The following is a 24855-nucleotide window of genomic DNA, read 5'->3' as shown; positions in this document are numbered from 1 at the left end:
TGCATGAACCCACTATCGAGCATAAATACTCCCTCTTGGAGTTACAAGCATCTACTTGGCCAGAGCATCTACTAGTAACGGAGAGCATGCAAGATCATAAACAACACATAGATATAACTTTGATAATCAACATAACAAGTATTCTCTATTCATCGGATCCCAACAAACGCAACATATAGAATTACAGATAGATGATCTTGATCATGTTAGGCAGCTCACAAGATCCGACAATGATAGCACAATGGGGAGAAGACAACCATCTAGCTACTGCTATGGACCCATAGTCCAGGGGTAGACTACTCACACATCACTCCGGAGGCGACCATGGCGGCGTAGAGTCCTCCGGGAGATGATTCCCCTCTCGGCAGGTGCCGGAGGCGATCTCCTGGATCCCCCGAGATGGGATCGGCGTTGGCGGCGTCTCTGGAAGGTTTTCCGTATCGTGGCTCTCGGTACTGGGGGTTTCGTCACGGAGGCTTTAAGTAGGCGCAAGGGCAAGTCAGGAGGGGGCACAGGGGACCCACACCATAGGCCGGCGCGGCCAAGGGGGGGGCCGCACCGCCCTAGGGTTTGGGCACCCTGTGGCCCCACTTCGTTTCGTCTTCGGACTTCTGGAAGCTTCGTGGCAAAATAGGCCCCTGGGCGTTGATTTCGTCCAATTCCGAGAATATTTCCTTACTAGGATTTCAAAACCAAAAACAGCAGAAACAAAGAATCGGCACTTCGGCACCTTGTTAATAGGTTAGTTCTAGAAAATGCACGAATATGACATAAAGTGTGCATAAAACATGTAGATAACATCAATAATGTGGCATGGAACATAAGAAATTATCGATACGTCGGAGACGTATCAGCATCCCCAAGCTTAGTTCTGCTCGTCCCGAGCAGGTAAAACGATAACACAGATAATTTCTGGAGTGACATGCCATCATAACCTTGATCATACTATTTGTAAAGCATATGTAGTGAATGCAGCGATCAAAACAATGTATATGACATGAGTAAACAAGTGAATCATAAAGCAAAGACTTTTCATGAATAGCACTTCAAGACAAGCATCAATAAGTCTTGCATAAGAGTTAACTCATAAAGCAATAATTCAAAGTAAAGGCATTGAAGCAACACAAAAGAAGATTAAGTTTCAGCGGTTGCTTTCAACTTGTAACATGTATATCTCATGGATATTGTCAACATAGAGTAATATAATAAGTGCAATAAGCAAATATGTAGGAATCAATGCACAGTTCACACAAGTGTTTGCTTCTTGAGGTGGAGAGAAATAGGTGAACTGACTCAACATTGAAAGTAAAAGAATTGTCCTCCATAGAGGAAAAGCATCGATTGCTATATTTGTGCTAGAGCTTTGATTTTGAAAACATGAAACAATTTTGTCAACGGTAGTAATAAAGCATATGTATCATGTAAATTATATCTTACAAGTTGCAAGCCTCATGCATAGTGTACTAATAGTGCCCGCACCTTGTCCTAATTAGTTTGGACTACCGGATCATCACAATGCACATGTTTTGACCAAGTGTCACAAAGGGGTACCTCTATGCCGCCTGTACAAAGGTCTAAGGAGAAAGCTCGCATTGGATTTCTCGCTATTGATTATTCTTCAACTTAGACATCCATACCGGGACAACATAGACAACAGATAATGGACTCCTCTTTTATGCATAAGCATGTAACAACAATTAATAATTTTCTCATTTGAGATTGAGGATGTATGTCCAAAACTGAAACTTCCACCATGGATCATGGCTTTAGTTAGCGGCCCAATGTTCTTCTCTAACAATATGCATGCTTAACCATAGGGTGGTAGATCTCTCTTACTTCAGACAAGACGGACATGCATAGCAACTCACATGAAATTCAACAAAGAGTAGTTGATGGCGTCCCCAGTGAACATGGTTATCGCACAACAAGCAACTTAATAAGAGATAAAGTGCATAATTACATATTCAATACCACAATAGTTTTTAAGCTATTTGTCCCATGAGCTATATATTGCAAAGGTGAATGATGGAATTTTAAAGGTAGCACTCAAGCAATATACTTTGGAATGGCGGAAAATACCATGTAGTAGGTAGGTATGGTGGACACAAATGGCATAGTGATTGGCTCAAGTATTTTGGATGCATGAGAAGTATTCCCTCTCGATACAAGGTTTAGGCTAGCAAGGCTTATTTGAAACAAACACAAGGATGAACCGGTGCAGCAAAACTCACATAAAAGATATATTGTAAACATTATAAGACTCTACACCGTCTTCCTTGTTGTTCAAACTCAATACTAGAAATTATCTAGACTTTAGAGAAACCAAATATGCAAACCAAATTTTAGCATGCTCTATGTATTTCTTCATTAATGGGTGCAAAGCATATGATGCAAGAGCTTAAACATGAGCACAACAATTGCCAAGTATCACATTACCCAAGACATTAATAGCAATTACTACATGTATCATTTTCCAATTCCAATCATATAACAATTTAACGAAGAAGAAACTTCGCCATGAATACTATGAGTAGAAACCAAGGACATACTTGTCCATATGCTACAGCGGAGCGTGTCTCTCTCCCATAAGGTGAATGCTAGGATCCATTTTATTGAAACAAAACAAAAAACAAAAACAAACCGACGCTCCAAGAAAAGCACATAAGATGTGATGGAATAAAAATATAGTTTCAGGGGAGGAACCTGATAATGTTGTCGATGAAGAAGGGGATGCCTTGGGCATCCCCAAGCTTAGACGCTTGAGTCTTCTTGATATATGCAGGGGTGAACCACCGGGGCATCCCCAAGCTTAGATCTTTCACTCTCCTTGATCATGTTGCATCATACTCCTCTCTTGATCCTTGAAAACTTCCTCCACACCAAACTTAGAACAACTCATTAGAGGGTTAGTGCACAATAAAAATTAACATATTCAGAGGTGACACAATCATTCTTAACACTTCTGGACATTGCATAATGCTACTGGACATTAGTGGATCAAAGAAATTCATCCAACATAGCAAAAGAGGCAATGCGAAATAAAAGGCAGAATGTGTCAAAACAGAACAGTTCGTATTGACGAATTTTAAAATGGCACCAGACTTGCTCAAATAAAAATGCTCAAATTGAATGAAAGTTGCGTACATATCTGAGGATCATGCACGTAAATTGGCATAATTTTCTGAGTTATCTACAGGGAGGTGGACCCAGATTCGTGACAGCAAAGAAATCTGGAACTGCGCAGTAATCCAAATCTAGTACTTACTTTTCTATCAACGGCTTTACTTGGCACAACAAAACACAAAACTAAGATAAGGAGAGGTTGCTACAGTAGTAAACAACTTCCAAGACACAAAATAAAAACAAAGTACTGTAGGTAAAAACATGGGTTGTCTCCCATAAGCGCTTTTCTTTAACGCCTTTCAGCTAGGCGCAGAAAGTGTGTATCAAGTATTATCAAGAGATGAAGTGTCAACATCATAATTTGTTCTCATAATAGAATCAAAAGGTAACTTCATTCTCTTTCTAGGGAAGTGTTCCATACCTTTCTTGAGAGGAAATTGATATTTTATATTACCTTCCTTCATATCAATAGTAGCACCAACATTAAGAAAAGGTCTTCCCAATATAATGGGACAAGATGCATTGCATTCAATATCCAAGACAACAAAATCAACGGGAACAAGGTTATTGTTAACGGTAATGCGAACATTATCAACTTTCCCCAAAGGTTTCTTTGTAGAATGATCAGCAAGATTAACATCCAAATAACAATTTTTCAGCGGTGGCAAGTCAAGCATATTATAAATTTTCTTAGGCATAACAGAAATACTTGCACCAAGATCACATAAAGCATTACAATCAAAAATTTTAACCTTCATCTTAATGATGGGCTCCCAACCATCCTCTAGCTTTTTAGGAATAGAGGCTTCGCGCTCTAGTTTCTCTTCTCTAGCTTTTATGAGAGCATTTGTAATATGATGCGTGAAAGCCAAATTTATAGCACTAGCATTAGGACTTTTAGCAAGTTTTTGCAAGAACTTTATAACTTCAGAGATGTGGCAATCATCAAAATTCAAACCATTATAATCTAAAGCAATGGGATCATCATCCCCAATGTTGGAAAAAATTTCAGCGACTTTATCACGAAGTTTAGCTTTAGCGATTTAGGCGGTTTCTCGCGCTTTGCATTAGAAGTGGAAACATTGCTAACACCAATTCTTTTATTATTATTAGTAGGAGGTGCAGCAACATGTGTAGCATTAGCATTACTAGTGGTGGTAATAGTCCAAACTTTAGCTACATTCTTCTCTTTAGCTAGTTTTTCATTTTCTTCTCTATCCCACCTAGCACGCAGTTCAGCCATTAATCTTATATTCTCATTAATTCTAACTTGGATGGAATTTGCTGTAGTAGTAATTTTATTATGATGATTCTCATTGGGCATAACTTTCGATTTCAAAAGATCAACATCAGCAGCAAGACTATCGACTTTAGAAGCAAGTATATCAATTTTCCCAAGCTTTTCTTCAACAGATTTGTTAAAAGCAGTTTGTGTACTAATAAATTCTTTAAGCATGGCTTCAAGTCCAGGGGGTGAACTCCTATTATTGTTGTAAGAATTCCCATAAGAATTACCATAGCCGTTGCCATTATTATAAGGATATGGCCTATAGTTGTTACTAGAATTGTTCCGGTAAGCATTGTTGTTGAAATTATTATTTTTAATGAAGTTTACATCAACATGTTCTTCTTGTGCAACCAATGAAGCTAATGGAACATTATTAGGATCAATATTAGTCCTATCATTCACAAGCATAGACATAATAGCATCAATCTTATCACTCAAGGAAGAGGTTTCTTCGACAGAATTTACCTTCTTACCTTGTGGAGCTCTTTCCGTGTGCCATTCAGAGTAGTTGATCATCATATTATCAAGAAGCTTTGTTGCTTCACCAAGAGTGATGGACATAAAGGTACCTCCAGCAGCTGAATCCAATAAATTCCGCGAAGAAAAATTTAGTCCTGCATAGAAGGTTTGGATGATCATCCAAGTAGTCAGTCCATGGGTTGGGAAATTTTTAACCAGAGATTTCATTCTTTCCCAAGCTTGAGCAACATGTTCAGTATCTAATTGTTTAAAATTCATTATGCTACTCCTCAAAGATATAATTTTAGCAGGGGATAATATCTACCAATAAAAGCATCCTTGCATTTAGTCCATGAATCAATACTATTCTTAGGCAGAGATAGCAACCAATCTTTAGCTCTTCCTCTTAATGAGAAAGAGAACAATTTTAATTTTATAATGTCACCATCTACATCTTTATATTTTTGCATCTCGCATAGTTCAACAAAATTATTAAGATGGGCAGCAGCATCATCAGAACTAACACCAGAAAATTGCTCTCGCATAACAAGATTCAGTAAAGCAGGTTTAATTTCAAAGAATTCTGCTGTAGTAGCAGGTGGAGCAATAGGTGTGCATAAGAAATCATTATTATTTGTGGTTGTGAAGTCACACAACTTAGTATTTTCAGGGTTGGCCATTTTAGCAACAGTAAATAAAGCAAACTAGATAAAGTAAATGCAAGTAACTAATTTTTTTGTGTTTTTGATATAGCAAACAAGATAGAAAATAAAGTAAAACTAGCAACTAATTTTTTTGTATTTTGATTTAGTGCAGCAAACAAAGTAGTAAATAAAACTAAGCAAGACAAAAACAAAGTAAAGAGATTGAGAAGTGGAGACTCCCCTTGCAGCGTGTCTTGATCTCCCCGGCAACGGCGCCAGAAATTTAGCTTGATGGCGTGTAACTCACACGTTCATTGGGAACCCCAAGAGGAAGGTATGATGAGCACAGCAGCAAGTTTTTCCTCAGAAAGAAACCAAGGTTTATCGAACCAGGAGGAGCCAAGAAGCACGTTGAAGGTTGATGGCGGCGGGATGTAGTGCGGCGCAACACCAGGGATTCCGGCGCCAACGTGGAACCTGCACAACACAACCAAAGTACTTTGTCCCAACGAAACAGTGAGGTTGTCAATCTCACCGGCTTGCTGTAACAGAGGATTAACCGTATTGTGTGGAAGATGATTGTTTGCAGAAAACAGTAGAACAAGTATTGCAGTAGATTGTATTTCAGTAAAGAGAATTGGACCGGGGTCCACAGTTCACTAGAGGTGTCTCTCCCATAAGATAAACAACATGTTGGGTGAACAAATTACAGTTGGGCAATTGACAAATAAAGAGGGCATGACCATGCACATACATATCATGATGAGTATAGTGAGATTTAATTGGGCATTACGACAAAGTACATAGACCGCCATCCAACTGCATCTATGCCTAAAAAGTCCACCTTCAGGTTATCATCCGAACCCCTCCGGTATTAAGTTGCAAAGCAACAGAGACAATTGCATTAAGTATGGTGCGTAATGTAATCAACAACTACATCCTTAGACATAGCATCAATGTTTTATCCCTAGTGGCAACAGCACAACACAACCTTAGAACTTTCATCCTTTGTCCTAGGTGTCAATGCAGGCATGAACCCACTATCGAGCATAAATACTCCCTCTTGGAGTTACAAGCATCTACTTGGCCAGAGCATCTACTAGTAACGGAGAGCATGCAAGATCATAAACAACACATAGATATAACTTTGATAATCAACATAACAAGTATTCTCTATTCATCGGATCCCAACAAACGCAACATATAGAATTACAGATAGATGATCTTGATCATGTTAGGCAGCTCACAAGATCCGACAATGATAGCACAATGGGGAGAAGACAACCATCTAGCTACTGCTATGGACCCATAGTCCAGGGGTAGACTACTCACACATCACTCCGGAGGCGACCATGGCGGCGTAGAGTCCTCCGGGAGATGACTCCCCTCTCCGGCAGGGTGCCGGAGGCGATCTCCTGGATCCCCCGAGATGGGATCGGCGTTGGCGGCGTCTCTGGAAGGTTTTCCGTATCGTGGCTCTCGGTACTTGGGGATTCGTCACGGAGGCTTTAAGTAGGCGGAAGGGCAAGTCAGGAGGGGGCACAGGGGCCCCACACCATAGGCCGGCGCGGCCAAGGGGGGGGGGCGCGCCGCCCTAGGGTTTGGGCACCCTGTGGCCCCACTTCGTTTCGTCTTCGGACTTCTGGAAGCTTCGTGGCAAAATAGGCCCCTGGGCATTGATTTCGTCCAATTCCGAGAATATTTCCTTACTAGGATTTCTGAAACCAAAAACAGCAGAAACAAAGAATCGGCACTTCGGCATCTTGTTAATAGGTTAGTTCCAGAAAATGCACGAATATGACATAAAGTGTGCATAAAACATGTAGATAACATCAATAATGTGGCATGGAACATAAGAAATTATCGATACGTCGGAGACGTATCAGGGCCGGCCACCCAAACACCACAAGGTGGCCGCACCCCTAGATGGCCGGCGCCCCCCTCTCCCCGAACCCTAGCCGCCCCGCTCCTCCTTCTCTCCCGCACGCTTAGCGAAGCTCCACCGGAGTTCTCCACCACCACCAACACCACGCCGTCGTGCTGTCGGATTCAAGAGGAGCTACTACTTCCGCTGCCCGCTGGAACGGGGAGGTGGACGTCGTCTTCATCAACAACCGAACGTGTGACCGAGTATGGAGGTGCTGCCCGTTCGTGGCGCCGTGATCAAGATCTTCTACGCGCTTTTGCAAGCGGCAAGTGAACGTCTACCGCAGCAACAAGAGCCTCATCTTGTAGGCTTTGGAATCTCTTCAAGGGTGAGACTCGACAATCCCCTCGTTGCTACCGTCTTCTAGATTGCATCTTGGCTTGGATTTCGTGTTCGCGGTAGGAATTTTTTTTGTTTTCTATGCTACGTTATCCTACAGTGGTATCAGAGCCGTGTCTATGCATAGATGGTTGCACGAGTAGAACACAATGGTTTGTGGGCGTTGATGCTTTTGTTATCTTTAGTTTGAGTACTTTGCATCTTTGTGGCATAGTGGGATGAAGCGGCTCGGGCTAACTTTACATGACCGCGTTCATGAGATTTGCTCCACGCTCGACATGCAACTTGTATTGCATAAGTGGCTTTGCAGGTGTCTGTCTCTCCTACTATAGTGAAGATTCAATTTACTCTTCTATTGACAACACTAGTATCACCGTTGTGGTTCATGTTCGTAGGTAGATTGGATCTTACTCGAAAACCCTAAACCACGTAAAATATGCAAACCAAATTAGAGAACGTCTAACTTGTTTTTGCAGGGTTTGGTGATGTGATATGGCCATAATGTGATGATGACTATGTATGAGATGATCATTATTGTATTGTGGCAACCGGCAGGAGCCTTATGGTTGTCTTTAAATTTCATGTTGAGTAGTATTTCAAAGTAGTTGTAATAGTTGCTACATGGAGGACAATCATGAAGACAGCGCCATTGACCTTGGTGCTTCGCCGACGATGATGGAGATCATGCCCGTTGATGATGGAGATCATGTCCGTGCTTTGGAGATGAAGATCAAAGGCGCAAAGACAAAAGGGCCATATCATATCACATATGAACTGCATGTGATGTTAATCCTTTTATGCATCTTATTTTGCTTAGATCGCGACGGTAGCATTATAAGATGATCCCTCTCACTAAAATATCAAGATAATAAAGTGTTCATCCTTAGTAGCACCGTTGCCAAGACTTGTCGTTTCGAAGCATCTCGTGATGATCGGGTGTGATAGAATCAACAAGTGCATACAACGGGTGCAAGCCAGTTTTGCACATGCGGATACTAAGGTGGCCTTGACGAGCCTAGCATGTACAGACATGGTCTCGGAACACGTGATACCGAAAGGTAGAGCATGAATCATATGATTGATATGATGAACACTTTGAGTGTTCGCCATTGAAGTTACATCTTGTCTCGTGATGATCGGACTTGGTGTGGTGGATTTGGTTCGTGTGATCACTAAGACAATGCGAGGGATATTGTTTTGAGTGGGAGTTCACCTAGTTTTTAATTATGTTGAATTAAAATTTGAACTCAATTTGTCATAAACATTAGTCTAAACTATTGCAAATATGTTGTAGATATGGCGTCCTCAATCAATTTTAACCAGTTCCTAGAGAAAGAAAAGCTTAAGAGCAACGGTAGCAACTTCACCGACTGGTTCCGTCATGTGAGGATCTTCCTCAATGGCGGAAATCTGCAATATGTGCTTGATGCACCGCTAGGTGACCCTCATGCAGAAACTGAAACCGATGAAGTAAAGAATGTTTACGCGACTCGGAAAACTCGGTACTCTCAAGTTCAGTGTGCCATCCTATGCAGTCTGGAAGCCGATCTTCAAAAACGTTTTGAGCACCACGATCCACATGAGTTAATCAATGAGTTGAAGACTATCTTTGAAACTCATGCGGCTGTGGAATGCTATGAAGCATCGAAACACTTCTTCAGCTGCATGATGGAAGAAGGCAGCTCCGTTAGTGAGCACATGCTCGCCATGACCGGGCATGCGAAGAAACTCAGTGACTTGGGAATAGTGATTCCTAACAGACTGGGGATTAATCGTGTCCTTCAATCACTGCCACCTAGTTACAAGAACTTTGTGATGAATTACAATATGCAGAACATGAACAAAGAGTTACCTGAACTCTTCGCCATGCTAAAATCTGCTAAGATTGAAATTAAGAAAGAGCACCAAGTGTTGATGGTCAACAAGACCACCAGCATCAAGAAACAGGGCAAGTCTAAAGGCAAGAACAAGAAGAGTGGCAAGAAAGCTGCCACGCCTCCTCTAAAACCTAAGACTGGCCCTAAGCCTGATGCTGAGTGTTACTACTGCAAGGAGAAGGGACACTGGAAGCGTAATTGCTCCAAGTATTTGGCGGATCTGAAGAGCGGCCTTGTCAAGAAGAAGAAAGAAGGTATATCTGATATACATGTTATAGATGTTTATCTTACTGGTTCTCGTACTAGTACCTGGGTATTTGATACTGGTTCGGTTGCTCATATTTGTAACTCGAAACAGGAACTAAAGAATAAACGAAGACTACTAAAGGATGAAGTGACCATGCGCGTTGGAAATGGATCCAAAGTCGATGTGATCGTTGTCGGCACACTTCCTCTACATCTACCTTCGGGATTAGTTTTAAGCCTCAATAATTGTTATTTTGTACCCGCGTTGAGCATGAACATTATATCTGGATCTTGTTTAATGCAAGACGGTTATTCATTCAAGTCTGAGAATAATGGTTGTTATATTTTTATGAATAATATCTTTTATGGTCGAGCACCTGAAAAGAATGGCTTATTTCTGTTAGATCTCGATAGTAGTGATACACATATACATAACATTGATGCTAAGCGAATTAAATTGAATGATAATTCTACTTATATGTGGCACTGTCGTCTTGGTCATATTGGAGTAAAACACATGAAGAAACTCCATACCGATGGATTACTTGAATCACTTGACTTTGAGTCACTTGATAGATGCGAAGCATGTCTAATGGGAAAAATGACTAAGACTCCATTCTCTGGTATTATGGAGCAAGCTACTGACTTATTGGAAATCATACATACCGATGTGTGCGGACCAATGAGTGTAGCATCGCTGTGATGGTTATCGTTATGTTCTAACCTTCACAGATGATCTGAGTAGATATGGGTATATCTATTTCATGAAACATAAATCCAAAACTTTTGAGAAGTTTAAGGAATTCCAAAGTGAAGTAGAAAATCAACGTAACAAGAAGATTAAATTTCTACGATCTGATCGCGGAGGTGAATATCTGAGTTATGAGTTTGGCATGCATTTAAAGAAATGCGGAATACTTTCACAATTGACACCGCCGGGAACACCACAACGAAACGGTGTGTCCGAACGTCGTAATCGAACTCTCTTAGATATGGTTCGTTCTATGATGTCTCTTACTGATTTGCCGTTATCATTTTGGAGTTATGCATTAGAGACAGCCGCATTCACTTTAAATAGAGCACCATCAAAATCCGTTGAAACGACACCGTATGAATTATGGTTTAATAAGAAACCTAAGTTGTCGTTCCTGAAAGTTTGGGGTTGCGAAGCCTATGTAAAAAAATTACAACCGGACAAGCTAGAACCCAAAGCGGAGAAATGCGTCTTCATAGGATACCCTAAGGAAACTATAGGGTACACTTTCTATCATAGATCCGAAGGCAAGATCTTTGTTGCTAAGAACGGAACCTTTCTTGAGAAAGAATTTCTCACTAAAGAAGTGACTGGAAGAAAAGTAGAACTCGATGAGATTGAAGAATCTCTGCTCGTTGATCGAGTAGCGCGATCGGAAGATGTTCTGTGCCGCCTGCACCGGCAACAGAGGAAGCTAATGTTAATGATCATGACACGTCAGAGGAGATAGCTACGGAACCTCGCCGATCGACCCGGGACCGTGCCACTCCAGATTGGTATGATCCTTGTCTAAATGTCATGATTGTGGACAACAATGATGAAGACCCTGCGACGTATGAAGAAGCGATGATGAGCCCAGATTCCAACAAATGGCAAGAAGCCATGAAATCCGAAATGGGATCCATGTATGATAACAAAGTATGGACTTTGGTAGACTTACCTGATAGCCGCAAGGCTGTCGAGAATAAATGGATCTTCAAAAGAAAAACAGATGCTGATGGTAATATTACTGTCTATAAAGCTCGACTTGTCGCAAAGGGTTTCCGACAAATTCAAGGTGTTGACTACGATGAGACTTTCTCACCTGTAGCAAAGCTAAAATCTGTGAGGAATTTGTTAGCAATAGCTGCATTTTTCGATTATGAGATTTGGCAGATGGATGTCAAAACGGCGTTCCTTAATGGAGACATTGAGGAAGAGTTGTATATGGTACAACCCAAAGGTTTTGTCGATCCTAAAAATGCTGACAAAGTATGCAAACTTCAGCGATCAATTTCTGGACTGAAGCAAGCATCAAGAAGTTGGAACCGACGTTTTGATAAGGTGATCAATGACGTCGGGTTTATACAGGGTCATGGCGAGGCCTGTATTGACAGGAGAGTGAGGGGGAGCTGTAGCATTCACGATATTATATGTAGATGACATATTATTGATTGGGAATGATATAGAACTATTAAGCTTGATGTAAAGGGTTATTTGAATAATAGTTTTTCAATGAAAGACCTTGGTGAAGCATCGTATATATTAGGCATCAAGATTTATAGAGATAGATCAAGACGTCTAATAGGGCTATCACAGAGTACATACCTGGACAAGATTCTAAAGAAGTTTAGAATGGACGAAAGTAAGAAAGGATTCTTACCTATGTTACTGTGCAAGGTCTTGAGTAAGACTCAAGGTCCTGGCTACGCAGAAGAAAGAGAAAGGATGAGTCGGATCCCCTATGCCTCGGCGATAGGCTCTATCATGTATGCCATGCTATGTACAAGACCGGATATAGCACATGCCGTTAGTTTGACTAGCAGATATCAAAGTGATCCAGGAATGGAACATCGGACAGCGGTCAAGAATATCCTGAAGTACTTGAAAAGAACTAAGGATATGTTTCTTTGTTATGGAGGTGACCAAGAGCTCGTTGTAACAAGTTACACCGATGCAAGTTGGAACACTGATCCCGATGACTCTAAGTCACGGTCACGGGTACGTGTTTATATTGAATGGTGCTGCGATGGCTGGGCAAGCTCGAAGCAGTGCACGGTGGCGAAATCCTCAACAGAATCGGAGTACATAGCGGCTTCAAAGGCTTCATCAGAAGCGGTATGGATGAAGAGGTTCATTGTAGAGCTCAGTGTGGTTCCTAGTGCATTGGACCCACTAGTCATCTACTGTGACAACATGGGTGCCATCGCCAATGCGCAAGAACCAAGGTCACACAAGAGGCTGAAGCATATCAAGCTGCGTTATCATTCGATTCGCGAGTACATCGAAGATGGAGAAGTAAAGATTTGCAAAGTACATACTGATCTGAATGTAGCAGATCCGTTGACTAAAGCTCTCCCTAGGGCAAAGCATGACCAACACCAGAATGCCATGGGTGTTAGGTACCTTACAATGTAATCTAGATTATTGACTCTAGTGCAAGTGGGAGACTGTTGGAGATATGCCCAAGAGGCAATAATAAAAGTGGTTATTATATATCTTTATGTTTATGATAAATGTTTATATACCATGCTATAATTGTATTAACCGAAACATTGATACATGTGTGTTATGTAAACAAACAAATGAGTCCCTAGTAAGCCTCTTAACTAGCTTGTTGATTAATAGATGATTAGTTTCATAATCATGAACATTGGATGTTATTAATGACAAGGTTATATCATTATATGAATGATGTAATGGACACACCCAATTAAGCGTAGCATAAGATCACGTCATTAAGTTATTTGCTATAAGCTTTTGATACATAGTTACCTAGTCCTTATGACCATGAGATCATATAAATCACTTATACCGGAAAGGTACTTTGATTACATCAAACGCCACTGCGTAAATGGGTGGTTATAAAGGTGGGATTAAGTATCCGGAAAGTATGAGTTGAGGCATATGGATCAATAGTGGGATTTGTCCATTCCGATGACGGATAGATATACTCTGGGCCCTCTCGGTGGAATGTCGTCTAATGTCTTGCAAGCATATGAATAAGTTCATAAGAGACCACATACCACGGTACGAGTAAAGAGTACTTGTCAGGAGACGAGGATGAACAAGGTATACAATGATACCGATGATCAAACCTCGGACAAGTAAAATATCGCGTGACAAAGGGAATTGGTATCGTATGTGAATGGTTCATTCGATCACTAAGTCATCGTTGAATATGTGGGAGCCATTATGGATCTCCAGATCCCGCTATTGGTTATTGGTCGGAGTGAGTACTCAACCATGTCCGCATAGTTCGCGAACCGTAGGGTGACACACTTAAAGTTGGATGTTGAAATGGTAGAACTTGAATATGGAATGGAGTTCGAATATTTGTTCGGAGTCCCGGATGAGATCCCGGACATCACGAGGAGTTCCGGAATGGTCCGGAGAATAAGATTCATATATAGGATGTCATTTTATGTGTTTGAAAATGATTCGGAAGGTTCTATGGAAGGTTCTAGAAGGTTCTAGAAAAGTCCGAAAGAAACCACTAAGGAAGGAGGAGTCCCGGAGGGACTCCACCTCCCATGGCCGGCCAACCCTAAGGGGGAGGAGTCCCAAGTGGACTCCCCAAAGGGGGCCGGCCACCCCCCCACATGGAAGGGGGGAATCCCACCTCAAGTGGGATTCCCACCTTGGGTAGGTTTCCCTATCACATGGAAGGTTTTGGGTTCGGGTCTTATTCGGAGACTTGTAGTCCAACACTTGGGGCTTCCACCTATATAATGAGGGACCAAGGGGAGGGGGCCGGCCACCCAAACACCACAAGGTGGCCGCACCCCTAGATGGCCGGCGCCCCCCTCTCCCCAAACCCTAGCCGCCCCGCTCCTCCTTCTCTCCCGCACGCTTAGCGAAGCTCCGCCGGAGTTCTCCACCACCACCAACACCACGCCGTCGTGCTGTCGGATTCAAGAGGAGCTACTACTTCCACTGCCCGCTGGAAGGGGGAGGTGGACGTCGTCTTCATCAACAACCGAACGTGTGACCGAGTACGGAGGTGCTGCCCGTTCGTGGCGCCGTGATCAAGATCTTCTACGCGCTTTTGCAAGCGGCAAGTGAACGTCTACCGCAGCAACAAGAGCCTCATCTTGTAGGCTTTGGAATCTCTTCAAGGGTGAGACTCGACAATCCCCTCGTTGCTACCGTCTTCTAGATTGCATCTTGGCTTGGATTTCGTGTTCGCGGTAGGAATTTTTTTTGTTTTCTATGCTACGTTATCCTACAAAAAGGGAGGAGAGACAACTCTCAAAGCATAGGGAGAAGAGAAGGCCATGGATTTTTTTTTGAACAGGGGAGGCCCCGAAGGACCTAGAGCTTCATTGCAGTTAAAGCGGTGGAGGTACATTTTACAGAAAGGGTTGAAATAAAACTGAAAATTACAAGCGAATCCTTTCAATTTGCATAAAAGACCTTAAAAAGTGACAGGAAAAGCAATCAAGTCCAGCTCCTTCTCCACCACTGCAGGCATCGCCGTAGTCAACCTGCACGTCGGCAGGGACAAGACCACTTGGGGCATGGAGGTGGGAGCCAACTACGACGCAACCAGAGGGCCTCCATAGTGGCAGTAACGCCTGGAGGTTGTTTAAGACCTGGAAGCGACGGCCGGACGCCATCACTCGAGGTTGGAGGGGCCGCCTTTCTGATGAGGACATCCCGTCTCTTGATACAACCGCTGTACCTACAGCTACACAAATACAAGGACCAATCACTCGAGCTCGTGCCAAACAACTTAACTATCAGGTACTTTCGTTTCTTGGAACTATTCCTCACATACATGAGAATATGATGCTGCCTAAATCAGATATGTTTGTTACTCTTAGGAATGATGGACCAAGCATGGATGAGGAGGACAAGCATTGGAGCATGATCATGCATGGAGGAGGGCAGCAAGTATTTGAGGATTGAAGATGACGCCCCAAGTGGAGATTTCAGAACTTTGAAGCCACCATAAGAAGAGATGAAGACATGGACGAAATATAGAGTTTTCCGCCTCATAATTTCGTCCATAGCATAATATGGTGCTGCGTCACCTTTAGTTTTGGGCCAGGCCCATGTCATTTTCGCAAGAATTAAGTCAACCACTTTTTAGAGTCCGTATTGAAGGGGGAAAGGCCTTCTAGGGTTTGGTTCGGCCACCACATGTATGGCTGGCCGAAACCCCACCTTTTCCTCCTTTAAATACCCCCATAGTCGTCACGTTTAGACTCGGATTTTGATTAGATTAAAAGTTAGCCATTGCTGCAACTCTCGTGTACTTCTTTTGAGGCCAACGCCCAGAACAAGACCGACTATTCGGAATCCCACCTTTTTCTCAATAAAGCTTTCATCTTTCATCAGCAATATTCTGATTGCAATATTAGTTCTTACTTGTTCTCGATTTCAGGCAGGAATTAAGACCCTCGTTGGTCAGGCTGATCGCGCATCCGCAAGATCAGTAACTCCCGGAGATTGTCCTAGCGATTGCATTGGCGCACGAGCTTTGTACGTGTAGTCGGATCGTCAAGCACGAACTCCACCAACAAATCGATCTATCCACGTCTCATCGAAAGATCGGCCACCTTTGCCCTATCACTTTCAGCCATGTAGAACGACGACAATGGCGCCGTAGGGAACCTCCCTGTTGCGGATCCAGTGGGCAGTCGAGCAAGAGCAGCATGTCCTCCCCAATCACGCCACCATGCCGAATCAGGGAGAGAAGCTTGCAGCTCCGATCTTACCACCAAATCCAGCCGAATCAGCCTTATTTATGGAGATCTCCACCTTCTTCCGTCGCCGCAGCACCGGCTCCGACCACCAGAGCACCGTGACGCAGCGGAAGAGGATGGTGTGGCAATCTGCCGCCTCCCTCCCGGCATAGACGCCATACGGCATATATGACCAAACTCTAAACCTAACACTACAACTATCTACTCCGGCGCCTTCTCTTGCCTTGCTCCGGCCGGCTATTCCGGCGGAGAGGACATCGGAGCGGCCGGGCAAGAGAGAAAGGACTCTCAACTACTGTAGCGGAGCGAGAGAGGGGGAGGGGGATATGAGAGCGTTTACACCATTATGGCCAGGGAAAATTAAAACGCCCTTTTTTTTGCACCAACTAACAAACATACTCCTTCATTCCCATTTTATGTTGCGCATAATTTTAAATGTAAGTTAAACTGTGCTAACTTTGACAAAAATATAGATAATAATAGAAAGATATACTACGATAAATGCATACAATATGATAATATATATCATGAAAATTCTAAATATATTATTCTTTTATTGTATATGTTTATATTTTTATCAATATAGAAGATAAAGTTTTACGAAGTTTGACTTTGACCAAACTTTATGTGCAACATATTTTGGACAGGAGGAATCCATATTTGATTTTATAATTTCATACATTTGGTGATTTCTCATAATTTTAACTTTGACCGAAATTAATATGCACTATATGAGAATAGAATGATGATAGAAATAGATCGCAGCCGTCGTCTTCAAAAATTATGGCCCAGATTGCCCCACTCCTAGTCCCCACTGCCCTTCCGAAACGCCTAGAGCGCTCCTAGTACCTATCGCGCTCCAGTCGACCAATCTGTGACTGGAACAACCAAATCACCTCGAAATGCCTCGATGGCGGCTCCGATCTGGCCGGCTCGCCTGCGCGATGGCTATCGTGGCGGCGACCGCGGCCGCGGCAGCCGTGGGCGTGGCCGCCGGAGTAGGGGAAGCCGAGGCGGAGTTCGACTACCGGAAGCTATCGGGGATAATAATCCCAGGATTCGCGTCGACGCAGCTGCGGGCGTGGTCGGTGCTCGACTGCCCCTATTCGCCGTTCGACTTCAACCCCCTCGACCCCGTCTGGCTCGACTCCACCAAGGTCGAGATCCCTGTACCGTACCAGCTCCCCCGAAATATCCGACTGCTGTGCTAGTTTTAGCTTTTTTTTTTGTTGCCTAGGGATTATTATTGTGCGTGTTTGTTCTCCCGGTTGGTCGATAGACTAGAAGCAAATCAAACAATCTATGCTGGTTTGAGTACTTTTTTTTCCCACTTCGACTCAGGAACAGCTTTTTGTTGGCATAAAGTTGTTTGCTGTTAGCCCGGAACATGCTTTCCAAACTTAGCTTTCAGGTTTGTCAGAGTAGTGAAGTAGGTAACGGATTTGAACCGTTCCACTGATTCCTGTCTGGCCTCAGTAATGCATAGGAGGAATCTGCTGTAATTTCTGAGAAAATCACATCTACTAATTTATCTGTGGTTAATTTCGTAACACCTTGACTAGTAGTTCTACATTTACCAATTCACCTACTGTTCAGGTATTCACCCTCAGCTCACAAAATTGAAAAGGCACAACGAGTTGGCATGTTTAGTTTAGAAAGTTGTACCACCTAATTCCACAATAAACAGGCATATGCGGCTAGTCATAATCAAAAGACAAGTCCTTGTTCGGCCAAATTATGTCTAACTTGTTCAGAAGAGATAGTGTACTCTGTAGATGGCTACATGCTATTTTGCTACACATATATGATTGTGTACTTGGTAGATTGCTCCCCTGAGTATTTTATCGATTTAATATGTCTAATTTGGTATGTTCAATATGGTGCAGCTTTTCTCTGCTCTAAATTGCTGGCTTAAATGCATGCTGCTTGACCCCTATAACCAGACGGACCATCCAGAATGCAAGTCAAGGCCGGATAGTGGTCTTTCTGCAATTACAGAGTTGGACCCTGGTTATATAACAGGTGAACTTTATACCTTAGTTATTTATAGTAATAGTTTCCGTATTACGTAGCACATGGTCCCTCTTATTATCTTTGGCACCTCATTTTACAAGTTTGAGCTAAAAAGACGAAAACATGAACAAATATGGCATCCAGTGACATTGTGATCACTGGGATGCCCAGTTGTAGTCACTAGTGAGGAACAGATCATATTCTTTATTCTGCTGTAAGCTTTCATTGCATAATAACATTGATTTCATTCACTCAGAATACTTATGTTAATTTAATGCAACGGAGAAAAACATGACCATCCATGGGTGTAACTGCTCTTGTCCGATGCAATGAAGATCAGATGATAAAGTTCCTTCGGACAAGTTTTTAATCTAAATCCATGTACATTTGTTCCTCGGATAACCTATTAGATTTACTTTCGTTGACATTCCATGGTGTGAGACCCAAGCTGAACAAAACAGATGCCCAACTTAAGCCCATGTATGGCAAGATGATTGGGTTTAGTTCCACTTTGTTAGTCAAGAGGAAGTTATGCCCAAGTGTCAAATGCATTTGAAGTTTTCAACCTCCAGTTAACCCTTTTGCATGAAGTGAGGAAAAAGGCCTAACCAGGATGTCGTGATTGTGTGGTTCGTTCACAGTGGGGCAGGCCTAAGCCTATATAGGCTCAAACATTACACATTTTCCTAAGTTAGCTACTGCGCATGTTATTCCTAAAAAAGAAGAATAAAAGAAATGCCCAAATTTGCATTTATCATGTTTGTTAGTATATTATCAAACCATGGAAAAAGGAAAAAGAGCAATGATCGATTTTAAATGTACTAAATACTAATGCGGTCTTCTTGACAATGTTTCAGGTCCGCTTTCTTCAATATGGAAAGAATGGGTCAAATGGTGTGTAGAGTTTGGTATTGAAGCTAATGCCATCATCGCCGTCCCGTACGATTGGAGGCTACCCCCGTCGATGCTTGAGGAGAGGGATCTGTACTTTCATAAATTAAAGTTCGTAATACTTAACTCATCTTCTCATAGAGATACCAATTCTCTCAGTCAGTCCAGTTTCTTGATTCTGTTTGGTGTTTTAAATGTACATGGCTAAGTGACATTCATGTATAATTGTATACTGTTAACGACCTTGCACATCCCCAGCTCACCAGGCAACATTAGGATGCTTACTTAATTGTCTTCTCATGCCCATAAGTGCTGAACATACCTGATGTCTGACATGCTACCCTCTTTTAGAAATATATGACGTTTAAGCCTGGTGACAAACTTCATTGACTTTGGTGGTTGATATATAAAAATGGTTAGATTGTTCAGGTTAAAATGCAACAATCATGGAAGATATATCATAGTATACAATTTGAAATTTTCTTACTACCTTACGCACATAAGTAATGTTTAAGGTTGCATGTCGGATAGATGTCCCAAATGTCATAAATTCATGAATATAGGAATGTTTGGTTGCAGTAACTGATAAGAATAATGCAACTCTGGTTATTTTTAGAAGATCTCATTCCTAAGTGATAAGATTTTGTGCGCCAATTTCACTTGTCATATCCCCATTAAGTTGTAAACGAATTATTAGTTTTATGTAAGCACATATATTTGCGTATAGCTCTACAATTTTTGGTAGTGTTATATGTGGAGAGAGCTTGGTGTTTGATGCTCACAGGTTCTTTCATATGCAGATTAACTTTCGAAATTGCATTGAAACTTCGAGGAGGGCCATCTTTGGTTTTTGCTCATTCCATGGGAAACAACGTTTTTCGGTACTTTTTGGAATGGTTGAAACTAGAAATTGCTCCAAAGCACTACATCCAATGGCTCGACAAACATATACATGCATACTTTGCAGTTGGTACGTCAACCAGAAATCTTTAATTCATCACCAACTGTTTCTTTTCCTCATGCCTCCTGTTTTTTTCTTTCTTTCAGGTGCTCCTCTTCTCGGATCTACTGAATCGATTAGAGCTACTCTCTCTGGGACAACATCTGGTCTTCCAGTCACTGAGGTGAGTTTCAATGATTCTTATTCTATTGCCATAATATTATAAAATTAATGGCACAACAATCCCATAGAATTAGTGACACAACTATCTTACCGTTAGAATTTGTTGAAAATACTTTCTTATAACCATGATGTTGAAGTCTAAAAGTACGTCGCAAGAGAAATTAAAGGAATTTTTTTATTCATGACCTACCAACCTGTCATGGTTTCGGGCAAACCTTAGTCAAATCGTCCTATAAAAACATCAATGGAAGGAGTTTTTTTTTGCAACATGGTTAGTCTTGAATTTAAGGTTTTCCATGTGAAAATTATGTCTTCAAATTTCACCCAGAATGTAGAAATATATTTCCTTGTTCTTCTGCTCTATGTTTTGATTTATGGGCTTCAAATTGTGGCCCTAGATATTCACTGCAGCCTGATAGTATGGTCTTTTGTACCCGACCTGTTGATATGCTGTGATTCTTTGAAGCATATACATTATTTTGTATTTTAGGTAGTATGATTAAGAAAGTCCAGCTGTGTCCAGGATCCAAATTTGTCACTATTGTGCATAGCTTGCCAAAAGTTCAATAGCATTATATGGCATATTGTTTATATGATTCCAATTCCCACTTTATGCATCTAAATTTCTATATTGGTTTCAGGGGACAGCCCGGCTGATGTTTAATTCATTTGCTGCTTCTTTATGGCTCTTGCCATTCTCAAAATACTGCAAAGCTGATAATATATACTGGAAGAATTTTTTTGAGGGAAAGGGAGGTTATCCTCACAGACAACAATGCGATGAGATGGAGTATACTTCAGACTACTCTGGATGGCCCACAACCCTCGTCAGTATCGAGGTTCCTACAGTTCGAGGTTCTTTGTGAAATCACTTCTGTTCTTGCAGATATTAAGTTCTTTTCACTAAGCGGCTGCACTGCCTTTTGTCTTTTCTGTTTCTCCCTTACAGGTACGGATGCGTATCCATCCATTATGGACCTAACAGAGGACATAACATCCAACATGGAGTGTGGAAAGCCAACACTCTTGACATTTTCTGCCAGAGAAGTTTCAGATGGTACTTTGTTCAAAACTATTCTGGATTATGACCCACAGAGCAAAGCCCTTCTTCATCAGCTGGAGAAGTAAGTTTTAGTTATGTTTTCTGCAGTGCTTCTACATCGTAATTGACCAGTGTCTTGAAAAAAAAGATGTGCAGGCTTGAGATACAACTTTTTGGATAGATTGATTGATATAAGTATGGTGCACAGTGTACACTAACTAGTGAACCACCCAACAAAGTCTAGCTTATAATCATAAGTAGCATATAAGAACTTGTATTTTTATCCCTGTTGATCTCAGGTACTACCAGGGTGACCCAGTTCTCAATCCTCTCACTCCCTGGGAGAGACCGCCAATAAAGAATGTATTCTGCATATATGGCATTGATTCTAAGACTGAGGTATAATCATGGATTCTTCTTTAGTTGTAAAAACTATCACTTGTCACTCATGGTTTTTTTATCAAGCAGGTAGGATATTTTTTTGCACCAAGTGGCAAACCATATCCAGATAACTGGATAGTAACAGATGTGATTTATGAGTTTGAACAGTCCCTACTGTCAAGGCAGGTATCAATGATCTTGATTTCAAAAGTTCAGTGCTCATCTAAGCCAAGTACCTGCTGTGTTTCTGCCTGCATGGCTGCTTCTGTGAACGGGTTTCCATAGAGGAGTGTTTATTTGACTGCAACTTGACTTGTTTCATCTAGAGGGTCCAAATGGGTCCTTCTATAGGTTTTGTTTCTGTCATAGTCGTACAGTTGATGATATTATTGTTACTTTGAGATACTTCTGAGGATTTCACTATATGTTAGTTTGCTTTATTTTCTGACATCTATTCCGTGTTTGTACTCATGAAACGTTTGGGGCATCTGTAAAGAAACTGATAGTTTTAGGGCAGGTTCATAGCAAGTTACCCTGCTTTAGTAATTATTACTTTGGTGTCACATATTCACCGTTACTCCAAGTTTTTTTTAACTGTAGACACTCCAAGACTTTAATTTTTGGTCTTCAAAAGTATTTATCTGGGCCTCTTCTAATATTATTTTTCCTTACCAGATCAGGTCATTCTGTTTCCGGAAAGCCAAACAATTCCAGTGGAGATGGAACGGTATGTATTACCAAATGCTTTTCCCACCCAAATTCAATCTCTTTTGGTTGAACTAACGAAATTGCTCTCGATTATCAATTAAATATGTTTCATGGTAGGTATCCTACAACTCCCTCTCATTGTGCAAGCAATGGCTTGGGCCAAAAGTGAACATAACAAGAGCTCCACAGGTATTCTACTTTCTCCCTACTGGTATTATGCTTAACGTGCAAAATGAATACCTGGCTGTAACATCCTTGTTTAGGCTAATCAAACTGTTGTGACTATTTTCTTATGGTGTATCAAAATGTTAATGTGCGGCCCTTCCCTTTCCTTTTGCAGGCAGAACATGATGGATCTGATTTACAAACAAGCATGAATGCTGAGCATTATCATGGTCAGGATCTATTTCCAAACATGACAAGGGCTCCACATGTGAAGTACATAACCTACTACGAAGATGCTGAAAGTATCCCAGGATGGAGAACAGCAGTCTGGGAGCTTGACAAAGGTGCAAAACTGGATTTTCTTTCCCTAATTTGTGTTACAATTCGGTTATAGTACTTCTCCTTGTACCTGCTATTATGTTTCACTATGAGGGACTCCTTCAGAAGTTTCATGCTTGTGCATACATGTTTGCACTAGAGTCAGGAGTATCTTGATGTGAGTATGGTGTTATCATGAACTTGCATCAAATCCTCTATCAGACACAAAAATAAATCCCACATTTTTTTTTTCGAGAAAAGGCAAAAGAATCTGCATTTCTTTTCATTGAACAGGAAGACATCAGGGGTACAACCTCAACCTCCAGAGAGGAGGGACACACACACACACGACCGTCCTCACCAAGCAACCTTTTCTTTTTGCTATGAAACACTAATACTGAGGTTTTCTTTTTGTAAGATGACAAAAGTTTTCTTATTTGAACAGCAAATCACAGGAATATTGTTAGGATGCCGGTAGTTATGCGTGAGTTATGGCTTGAAGTGTGGCATGACATGCACCCTTATTCGAAATCAAAATTTGTGACAAAAGGTCTGCTTCAGTTTCACCTCTTGCAATACTGAGTTCAGTTTCAATTTTCAAGTTCTTTAACAGTAGTCAAACAGCTTTCCGAGGTCCGTTAAGAAACGAAGATTGCCACTGGGACTACGCAAAAGCTCGGTGTGGCTTTCCAGAATTCTGTGAATACAGGTCTTTGACCACTTTGTCCTTGTTTGCCAGTTATACTCTTATTCATAATCGGCAACAATGACATTTTCCAGTCACTTCAAATTTAGGTACACGTTTGGTGACGTGCATCTAGGAATGAGCTGCAGGCTGAAAAATTCATCAACTACGCTCCTTCGGCAGTATATCTGAAGTATGTGGCTTTGGTGACGTAATTATTCTTTTCTCTCTCTTTGTTGAAAACCACATCTGATAGGTTTTACTGATCCATTGCAGACTATTCTTTATTTTTCTGAGTAACTTATGAATTATCACTCACCTGTGTATTATACTGGACATTCCTCTTTTGCTTGGCCATGAAATTACTCGGTGGGGATGTAACATGGACAAGTCGGGCTGAAGCCCCATCTAGAAACAGGTAAAACAATATTGTTGTTTTTGTGGCTATTTTGATATTTGTCACTGATTGGGGCGCCTTATCAGAACTAATTTTGTTTGTAGTTATGATATTTTCAGGACTGGTGTTGTTTGTAACACCAAACCTCCAGCCACGTGGAAGCCACTCGTAGCAGAATTGACTCGATCATGCCAAAGTTTTGCCATGAGATCAGGTTTGGCTGTTTGGGCAGCCAATTGCTCACATTAAGGGTCTGAGAAAGGTACTCCGTGCTTCCGTGGTACTCCCTCGGTCTGGATGTATAGGGTGAATTTCGTTTGGTTAAGTGTTTGACCAACAATGGCTCCATTGGCATGTAATTAGTGTGAGTACGAACTATTGTCATCAGATTTGTACTTACAGGTACTTAGTTGTTACTTCGCCGTGAGTTGGGAAATCTGGTATCTACAGGTGCGAATCTAGCTAAACATCTTTGCAGTTGATTTATTAGATGCGTTTGCTTGATCTCTACTTCTACTTCTGAGTTCTGATTTCTGACGCATGCTGGGTGCTTAGATGGAGGTTGTTTCTCGGAGAGCTTATGTGTTCCTGCAGAGTTGATTTGTCTACGGTAGTCTGCCTTGGTTTGCTTGATTGTACTACCTCCTTTTTTTTTTGCGAATGATTGTACTGCCTGCTTGCACGTGATTGTAAGAGATCAAGAGCTGGGTCGCCGTGCAATCTTGTCCGGTGAAAAGTTGGTTCTTGTGCGCGAAGTAGTCTGCAGAGTCAAAACGTAAGGAACT

At 41.6% G+C, this 24855-nt stretch overlaps 1 protein-coding gene across 6 annotated transcripts; it reads left to right on the top strand.

Annotated features, from left to right (window-relative positions):
• The first annotated feature begins 17161 nt into the window (after positions 1-17161).
• LOC127305814 (phospholipid--sterol O-acyltransferase) lies at positions 17162-24580 on the top strand. Of its 6 annotated transcripts, none has more exons than XM_051336335.2 (17): positions 17166-17504; positions 18234-18369; positions 19218-19362; positions 20052-20221; positions 20299-20375; positions 21016-21229; positions 21324-21498; positions 21716-21815; positions 21885-21979; positions 22473-22524; positions 22623-22694; positions 22846-23014; positions 23434-23538; positions 23613-23697; positions 23784-23866; positions 23950-24091; positions 24190-24580. In XM_051336335.2, the coding sequence occupies exons 1-15, from the start codon at positions 17250-17252 to the stop codon at positions 23863-23865; spliced, it is 1932 nt and encodes a 643-aa protein (XP_051192295.1). In that variant the 5' UTR covers positions 17166-17249; the 3' UTR covers position 23866; positions 23950-24091; positions 24190-24580. The 6 variants fall into 6 exon arrangements, with proteins under 6 accessions (XP_051192301.1, XP_051192300.1, XP_051192299.1 ...); XM_051336337.2 differs by having other exon boundaries at positions 24175-24580; XM_051336336.2 differs by having other exon boundaries at positions 17165-17504; positions 23784-24091.
• The last annotated feature ends 275 nt before the right edge of the window (positions 24581-24855 follow it).

Source organism: Lolium perenne, chromosome 6, assembly GCF_019359855.2.
Source record: "Lolium perenne isolate Kyuss_39 chromosome 6, Kyuss_2.0, whole genome shotgun sequence".
In the NCBI taxonomy this organism is placed as follows: domain Eukaryota; kingdom Viridiplantae; phylum Streptophyta; class Magnoliopsida; order Poales; family Poaceae; genus Lolium; species Lolium perenne.
Note: the sequence above shows the minus strand (reverse complement) of the source record. Positions and strands in the feature narration are given on the sequence as shown.

Bases quoted from the DNA above. Each gene is read 5' to 3' on its own strand.
- LOC127305814 (XM_051336336.2), top strand. From the start codon at position 17,250: ATGCCTCGATGGCGGCTCCGATCTGGCCGGCTCGCCTGCGCGATGGCT. The intron at 20,222-20,298 runs GTACGTCAACCA...TCTTTCTTTCAG, and splicing joins ACATGCATACTTTGCAGTTG to GTGCTCCTCTTCTCGGATCT. The intron at 23,015-23,433 runs GTGCAAAACTGG...TTATTTGAACAG, and splicing joins AGTCTGGGAGCTTGACAAAG to CAAATCACAGGAATATTGTT.